This window comes from Malurus melanocephalus, unplaced genomic scaffold (assembly GCF_030028575.1).
Source record: "Malurus melanocephalus ecotype Western Australia unplaced genomic scaffold, MMel_1.1 scaffold_170, whole genome shotgun sequence".
In the NCBI taxonomy this organism is placed as follows: domain Eukaryota; kingdom Metazoa; phylum Chordata; class Aves; order Passeriformes; family Maluridae; genus Malurus; species Malurus melanocephalus.
In genome coordinates this window covers 1,472,510-1,481,189 of record NW_026623402.1, presented here as the reverse complement: position 1 = coordinate 1,481,189, position 8,680 = coordinate 1,472,510, and the positions used below count along the sequence as shown (strand labels likewise).

The 8,680-nt window shown below is 56.5% G+C and overlaps 1 protein-coding gene across 1 annotated transcript in view; it reads right to left on the bottom strand.

Annotated features, from left to right (window-relative positions):
- Positions 1-7,589: 7,589 nt before the first annotated feature.
- DNAAF8 (dynein axonemal assembly factor 8) overlaps positions 7,590-8,680 on the bottom strand; it is an 84,447-nt gene continuing 83,356 nt past the window's right edge. The window contains exon 31 of the mRNA XM_057372341.1: positions 7,590-7,745. Coding sequence (XP_057228324.1) covers positions 7,643-7,745 — 103 coding nt within the window. The 3' untranslated portion in view covers positions 7,590-7,642. The remainder of the gene's footprint in view (positions 7,746-8,680) is intronic.

Below are 8,680 nucleotides of genomic sequence, written 5' to 3'. Positions count from 1 at the left end.
CTGGAGCCCCTTTAGGCCCTGGAAGGGGCTCGGAGCTCTCTCTGGAGATCCAACAGCAGTGGATTTTGGCTCTGTCAGGCAGGCCAAGGCAAATATTTGTGTGCATGGGAGGTGTGCGGCACAGGATTATCGAGTTTGGTGAGCATGGATGATCCAAGGACAGCTCCAGCAGGTCCAYCAACTCCTGCTGCTTCCTGAGCCAGCTGTGGGCCTTGGGAGATGAAATTTCCAGAGCAGTTTGCTGGGAGGGCAGCAAATCCTATTGGCTCTGCAGTGATTTCCAGGCTGGCGGGTCCAAGGGGGCACAAGGAGCATTCCCAGTGCTCAGCGAGGCAGGAGCACAGTCTGGTTTTTGGGGTGGAAGGRTCAGTTTGGCCAGGCTGGAAGGGCTGAGCAGTTGATGTGTCCACACTGGGGGCTGAAGGGGTCAGCAGGACTGTCACCCTGTGCCCCTGGCACTGCCTGGGTGGTGACTTTGGGCCAGGGCCACCAGAGAAGGGCACTGCCAGGAGGGCACCTGCCCTGCTTGGGCTGATAGGGGACTGACATGGTCCTGGGGTCACCTGGCTGGGTGACAGTGTCCCACTGCTGCTGGGGACAGCCAGGCAGCAATTCCAGGCCTGGTGGGGAATCAGTTAAACCTGGCCTTGGCACAGAGGAGCTACAAGGCTTCAGCTCGAGTGAGGCACCTGCAGATCSCTGGGGACACCAATCCTTCCTGAGGAGGAGCAAAGGGCTCACCTGAGAGCCTGAGGTGTGTGGATAAACACAAAGTGCCCACCCCAGGGCACAGCAGGAGCTGKGGAGGGTGTGGGGAGCTGCTCTGCACCCCAACACCCGTCCCTAAAGGCAGCTGATCCGGCTGGAAATATGGGATATCGGCATCAGGCACTGTGCTCCCGTTTCCCCTGTGGCAGGACCCTAAGGGGTTAACAGCAAATGCCACCTCCTGTATTTTATCTGTCCTCCATTGAGGCAGCTCTGACACTGGCAGCAGAACAATGCCAAATTCTGATTAGCTGTGGTTTTCCAGCAAGAGGGGAGGCACAAGAGGGTGGGGAATTAATACTATTCTGCATAATTTTTAATCTAAATTCCATTTCTTTTCTTTTCTTTCTCCAGGAAGCAAACAATCTAGGGGGTTTTGTACTCAATTCCTTGCTTTCATAATCTAAATGAATTGTTTGCAAGTAGGAGCCAGCTGCAAAGCTGGCAATCTCGGCTCAAATCTGCCTTTCTCCTAGTTCTTTCAATCATTAATTTGCTCCTCAGCTCTGATTAGCTAATCCTGGCTGCCTTGTGGCAGTTTCCAGGGAAAAGCAGTGTGAGATGAGAGCTGCAGCTCCCGTTGACGGAGCCGGGTGACGGGATGGATTCCCGGTGGGTCGTGGTGCTCCTGGTTGTCACTTCTCCCGAGACAAGTGGGGTATTCTCCAGGAGGAAAGGCTGGCAGCGTTATTTCTGGAATGCTGGCATTTTGGAAATAGCAGAGGATGATGCTTTCCCCTGCTCTGCGTGGGGTGTGCGCGTTCGTTACGCTGGGATTAATGAGCTGGGCTTTCAAATAGGGATTGGGAGCAGGGCAGGAGATCCTTGCTCTGAGATATCCCRATTTTGGGATGATGCTGCTGTGCCTGGGGGACACAACAGAGCTGCCACCTCCGCTTCCTAGAGGGGAAACTGAGGCACAGGGCTTTGCCTGCTGTGGGTGRAGGCTCACAGGGCTCAAGCCTCAGCACGGGGATGTCTGGAAGGGTTGGGAAATGGGATGTGTTTGGTGCCAGGCCCTGGTTTGTTACACTGAATCAATCTTTACTCAGAGGGTGGGGAGRCCCTGGCACAGGGTGCCCAGAGAAGCTGTGGCTGCCCCTGGATCCCTGGCAGTGTCCAAGGCCAGGTTGGACAGGGCTTGGAGCAGCCTGGGACAGTGGAAGGTGTCCCTGCCCATGGCAGGGGGTGGGATGGGATGAGCTTTAAGATCCTTTTAATCCAAACCATTCATAATTCTCTGATTTTATGAATAAATTCTCTGAATTAAGAGTCATTGTCTCAACTCCTGGGAGCACTCCTGCCGAGCCCAGATGGGCTGGGGGTGTCCCAGTGGGATGTCACCTACCCAGGTTGTTGCTGGCATTCACCAGAGCATCCCCTCATGATGTYCAGCTCCCTGTGATCCCAATCACAGCTCTGAGGGCCCAGGTGACAGKGACAGGGCTCTGTGACCCTCGTGCCACCAGGCTGGCTGGGTCAGGGCTGCCGCTGGCCCTGCGTGCCCCTTCCTCACGTGCAGGGCTGCTCCCTCAGCTGCTGCCTTTATTCCATTCCTTTTCYAGTGCAAATTCCCCGAGTGCTGGGGGTGGATCCTTTTAATTTTCATTTGTTTCAGAGCCGTGCAGGGCTTACAAGCATGACAGAAATGCGCCTGGAGTGCAGGAAATGGCCTACTTAGCTGCAGGAGCAGAGCAGGCTCCTCACACGCTGACTCCCAGGACCTCATCCTCCCCAGGGACCAAGCCAGCTGCTGCTTCCCTCCCCAGCTCCTTCCTGGAGATGCTGGGTCCTGGAGATGTTTTTACCACAAAGCTCCAACAGCCCATGCAGGCAGAACAGCGCTGGGGAGTGGAGGCTGGGAGARCCTTCCAAGGYTGGATGGGATTTGGAGCAGCCTGGGACAGTGGAAGGTGTCCCTGCCCATGGCAGGGGTGGCACTGGATGGGTTTTAAGGCTCCTTCCAGCCCAAARCARTCTGGGATTGTGTGATTCTGACCCTGCAATGCTGTGTGAGGTCAGGACAGGTCACARTCTGTGTCCCCCCACACCCAGCTGGCTGTGACAATCGGATTTGGCTGCTCTGAGGTGGCTCAGAGGAGGGCAGGGGCTGTGCTAGGAATGGGACTGCTGAGGAAGCCGAGCTTGCAGGGCCAGACCTCCAGCAGCTTTGGGACTCACTGGGCACTTCCAGCCCCGTCTGCAAGGGGACAGACCTCAGAGGTGTTGCCTTCCCATAGTTTGTGGGAGCTGGGAATAAGCAGGATCACCCCAGGCCATGCACAGAAGGGGTTCTTGGGCTGGGCTGGCCAGGRAGCTGCACATGGCTCTGTCCCCAGCCCTGGGACACTCACAGGGACTGTCCCTGCCACCTCTGCCATGGCTGGAGGCACAGAGTGACAGAATGTCCTGAGTGGGAAGGGACCCACAGRGATCATGGATCCARCCCCTGKCCCTGCMCAGACCCCCCAACAATCCCACCCTGTGCATCYCTGGYAGCGCTGTCCAAACGCTCCTGGAGCTGTGGCAGCCTCGGGGYYGGGACCATTCCCTGGGGAGCCTGGGCAGTGCCAGCACCCTCTGGGGACAGAAGAACCTTTCCCTGATCTCCAGCCTGACCCTGCYCTGGCACAGCTCCAGCCRTTCCCTGGTCCTGTCCCTGTCACAGAGAGCAGAGGTTGGAGCTGCCCCTCAGGAGGAGCTGCAGCCCCCACTGAGCTCTGCTCTTCAGTTTCTCCAGCTGAACAAACGCACTGCCCTCAGCTGCTCCTCAGCTCCTTGTCCATCCTCATGTCCCTCCTTTGGACACTCTCCAGCTTTAGATCCTTCTGATATTGTGAGAATATCAGAATAACTGCCCCAGGACTCAAGGCCACACCAGAGCAGAGTSTCAATCTGAGTCTTTGCCTTGGCAGGGCAGGTGGTAACAGGAGGCCTCCTGGGCTGAGAAAAGTCTTTCCCAAAGGAAAAGGACCCCAGTGGGTGCCAGGAAGGCTGAGGACCTTTCTATTAACACCAGCTTCCTTTGCTCAGGGCTCCCAGAAAGGAGCAGAGTAGAATGAGCAGCTGCTGCAGGAGGAGGGAGGGGAGGCAGGGCCGTGTGCCCAGGAGGGGAGCTGGCTCGGGGCAGGAGGCTGCTGGAGCAGGGGCAGGTGAGCATTGAGCTGTCCAGCTTTTAATCTCATTGAGCAGCTCTGCCAGGGACACTGAACCCTGCAGGGACTGTTCCCTCTGCCTGTTTCCATTTCGTTTGCTGTGGGTTTGTCTYTGCTTCAAAGGGCACAGGAGCAGCAGCAAGCAGAGTCTCTCTCCAAGCAGCCTTTGAGGGTGGGGGAGGTGGAGCCCCAGGCACCCRAGGGGCATCCAGCACTGAACACCTGCCCCTGAATGTGCTTCCCGAGCTTTTCCCAGCCAGAGGAATGCTCCAAACCTCGCTCCATGGACACAGGAAGATTGTCTCTGGATGGGAAGGATGGATACGGTTCAGAGAGGTTTGTTTTGGGGTGCTGAGGCTTGTTCCACCACTMTCATTKCTCTGACTGATGCCAACGCCACACYTCAGACTTTGTGTTTTAATTCTGAACACGAGTGCTCCTRGAGCTGGGACTGTCCGTGTGTCCATCTCCACAGTGGCATCCAAGGCTGCCTGGGGGCCTTGCCCACCTCTGCTAGTAGTCCTGGGATTCGATTCGGTGGAGGCTCTCTGATGTCAGGGAGTCAAAAAGGCAGCAGAGCAGCTCCTGGGCCTGGGGAGGAAACAAGGAAAGGGTTGGGGGAGAGCTGTGAGTTCTGTGCGTGGCAAAAGAACTCCTTTCCAGAGGCAGGTTTCTCGTGCAGAGGCTGTTTCCAGGCTGGGTGAATCCCAGCACTGAGTGGCTCTGAGTGTCCCACAGCAGGGGACACTGCTCACTGTGSTGCTCAGGAGTTTTCCTTCCAAGGAATGAGGTGCTGAGTGGGAAACCTCCTCCCTCCCGAGCTGCTCTGCCTGTCCTTCCCAGCCCAGCCCTGGAGCAGYCCTGGCACGGCTCTTTCCAAGCTGGGGAGGCCGATGTGGTGCCAAGGGCTGCAGCCCTGCAGTGCTGACTGTACCAATGAGCACCACGGCCCCAAAGCACTGGGGAGGCTGTGCTGCCGCCCACCCCCACAGACCCGGGTCCTCCTGCCAGCCCCGCCTTTCCTCACAGCTTTTTAGCCTCTTTTTTGGGACTYCAGCCCTCCTGCCTGCTGCTGAGGGGCAGAGGATGATGCCAGCAGGGGCTGGGAGGTGTTTTCCCTGTGCTGCTCTGCCCCTTCCCGGCAGGGAGGGGGATGCCGGAGCAGCCGCGGTGGCTCCAGGCAGAGCAGAGGGATCAGCGCTGCCAGGGGAGGTTGGGCTGCTCCCCGGGGGCTCTTGCTGAGGGACAGAGACTGTGTCACCCCCTGTGCTGATGGCTGATGGTGGCAGGTCAGTGATGGCACCGAGGGACCACCTCGTCCTCACAGCCACAGTCCCAGCTGCAGGTCTGTGCCCAGCCCCAGGACATCCCACAGTCCCCAGGCTGAGCACAGCATTACCTGACCATTCCCTGATCACTGGGACATCCCAGTTTGGGCATGGACCAGCTGCAGGGACATGTGGGACACTCCCATGGGAAGTTCAGCAGCCCTGAATGGCGACACCAACAAACCGTGGCTGTGTCCCTTCCAGCTGTGAGCTGTGCTGAGGGTGCCCTTTGCAGAGTTCCTGAGGAGAACAGGAGCTCCCAAAGCCGGCATTTGTCTGCTCCTAAGGCAGGCCTTGCACCCCGGGCAGGGGAAGGAATGCAGCAGGAGCAGGCAGATRCCCAGCCCAGGCACAGATGTCAGCGCTGCAACATTTGGAAAGCTGATTTCTCATCCTATTGCCTAATCYCAAATCTCCCTGGGAGCGAGGATGATATTCCATTTCACTCCCATGGCCCCACTCCCCCCGGAAAGGCTGCAGCCCTGCTCGAGACCACGAGGATTTGAAAGCCACGTTCGTTTAACCCCCTGAACTTCGCCTGGTACCGCGTTGTCGCTCATTAGCTCTGCCCTGCAAAGCCTGGCTGACATTTCACAAACTCATTAGCGGGAGATCAGAGCTCRCACATCATTCCTGGGGCCATCCTTGGAGGAACAGATTCCCCGGTGCGTTYGCTCCTCAGATCTCCTCTGATTCCTGAGCCCACCCTGAACTTGAGAGGAAAAGGCCTTTGCAAAACCAACAGGAGCAGCGCTGTTTGCGCCCCCGATGGGACGCGCTGCTGTCCCAGGACTGCGCTCCTGCTCCAAACTCGGAGCTCCTGCGAGCAGCCCCTGCTTCCAGAGGGATTGGATTGCACGTCCCAAGCTGCCAGGAGCAGGGAGAAGGGCTGAGCATATTTGCTTTTCCTCCTCTCCAGCACAAAAAGCCCTCTAAGCCTCTCCCTGATAGGCTCGTTCCCCGGCGCCGGCGAGCAGAAGGGATTTTATGTCAGGCGCAGAGATGTAATGTCCTTTCAAAGCAAATCAGGAGACAGCCTGGACTTGCTGCCCTGTCACATTCCTTGGCAACAGCCTGGCACCCTGGCAGCAGGCAGCGCTGGGCTGTGACAGCCCTGCAGCTCCGCAGAGCCGCCCGGGCACTGCAGCGCCGGCAATGCCACCGCGCCTTGGGGAGCGCCGGGAACGGCGGCTCAACCTCTCGGGGGAACTTGGGGTAGTTTTGTCCCTGTTTGAAGGAGGAAYGGACGCTTCAAAGAGGGCTCTGTGCCTTTTAAAGCTCAATCCTTAGAGCGCTGGTGCTGAAGGCAGCAGCTCTGATGTGTTAGATGAGGTTACAAACACATCTCACTCTCCTGCTGGGCTTTTATTGGGATGAAAAAGGGATCCAGAGGAGWGGTTTGTCCAYTTGCTACCATTTCTGACTCTGCACGGTCCTTTCATCCCAGAATCACAGAATGGTTTGGGTTGGGAGGGACCTTAAAGCTCATCTCATCCCACCCCCTGCCCTGGGCAGGGACGCCTCCACCACGACTTCACATCTCCTGATCCCAACTCCTCGGGTTCTGCCCCCTCCATCCAAACCTCTCATTTGTTTTGAACGCAGCTTTGATGATTACAGCTAGAATTTTGAATGTATTTATGCAGTTTATTCCCATTAGCTGCCCACATGTCTGGAGCTCAGTGTTTCCTTTCTTGGGATGAATTGCTGAGAAAATGTTCAGCTAGACCATCCCTGGAATGGCTAATGGCTTCATTCCTCCCCTTCCACTCGGATTTGGGCTTCTGAAACGGAACTTTCAGAACACAGGACATGTGCCAGCTTGGCCTTAGTCCTGAATGGACATTTCCTGTCACTAATTTTTGACAAATATCACAGATATTTGAAATCCYTCCCTGTGAGGGTGGGGAGGCCCTGGCACAGGGTGCCCAGAGAAGCTGTGGCTGCCCCTGGATCCCTGGCAGTGTCCAAGGCCAGGCTGGACAGGGCTTGGAGCAGCCTGGGACAGTGGAAGGTGTCCCTGCCATGGCAGGGGTGGCACTGGATGGGCTTCAAGGTTCCTCTCAACCCAAACCATTYCATGATTCCATTCCACGATTCTGTGATATTTTTCTCAATGTTGATTTCTCACAAAAAGCAACAGAATTTCTACAGAAAATATAGGACTTTTATCAATATCTCCTTGAAATATTTTGATTCAAAATCAAATTTTTTACAGTGTCCYCACTGTAATGTGGGGGCAGTTTGACAGGATTTTGGTCCCATCACGTTCTGGACTCTCAGCCTAACCCAAAGCTCGGGGCTGTCACCACCTCTGACTCATAAATTTMCCATTTTCTTTAAAATTCCAACCACCACTGACAAGTTTCCTTCATCACAGGGGCATAAAGATCACATAACTGTACCACAAACAGCTCTACTTGCCTGATTCTCGTTCTGGGGATAAAGGAGATGCTCTGCAGTGTCCAGGACAGACTGGTTCTGCCAGCAGGCACTGGGGGCACAGAGAAATGGAAGCAGGGTTAGTTTGCCATGGCAGCTGGGAGGGAGGGAGGTGACCCAGCTCTGGGCAGCTCTGAGCTCCGTGCCAGCAGCTCCAGCCACCGGAGCTCAGCTGCTCCTCTTGACACAGCTAAACCCCGGGTCTGACAAAGCTTTGTGTAAATGGCTTTGCACTGTTTGAACACAAACCTTCCCCAAACAGCCCTGACCAGCTGCACAGTGGGGGCTCTGGGGCAGCGGGGAATGCACAGAGATGTGGGCACAGAGCTCTGGGGTAGCAGGAAATGCACACAGATGTGGGCACACAGCTCTGGGACAGTGGGAAATGCACACAGATGTGGGCACACAGCTCTGGGACAAGTGGGAAATGCACACAGATGTGGGCACACAGCTCTGGGCAGCAGGAAATGCTCACAGATGTGGGCACACAGCTCTGGGACAAGTGGGAAATGCACACAGATGTGGGCACACAGCTCTGGGATAGCGGGAAATGCTCACAGATGTGGGCACACAGCTCTGGGATAGCGGGAAATGCACACAGATGTGGGCACAGAGCTCTGGGATAGCGGGAAATGCACACAGATGTGGGCACACAGCTCTGGGATAGCGGGAAATGCACACAAATGTGGGCACACAGCTCTGGGATAGCGGGAAATGCACACAAATGTGGGCACAGAGCTCTGGGGCAGCGGGAAATGCACACAAATGTGGGCACACAGCTCTGGGATAGCGGGAAATGCACACAGATGTGGGCACAGAGCTCTGGGGCAAGGGGAATGCACACAGATGTGGGCACACAGCTCTGGGGCAAGGGGAATGCACACAGATGTGGGCACACAGCTCTGGGCAGTGGGAAATGCACACAGATGTGGGCACACAGCTCTGGGCAGTGGGAAATGCACACAGATGTGGGCACACAGCTCTGGG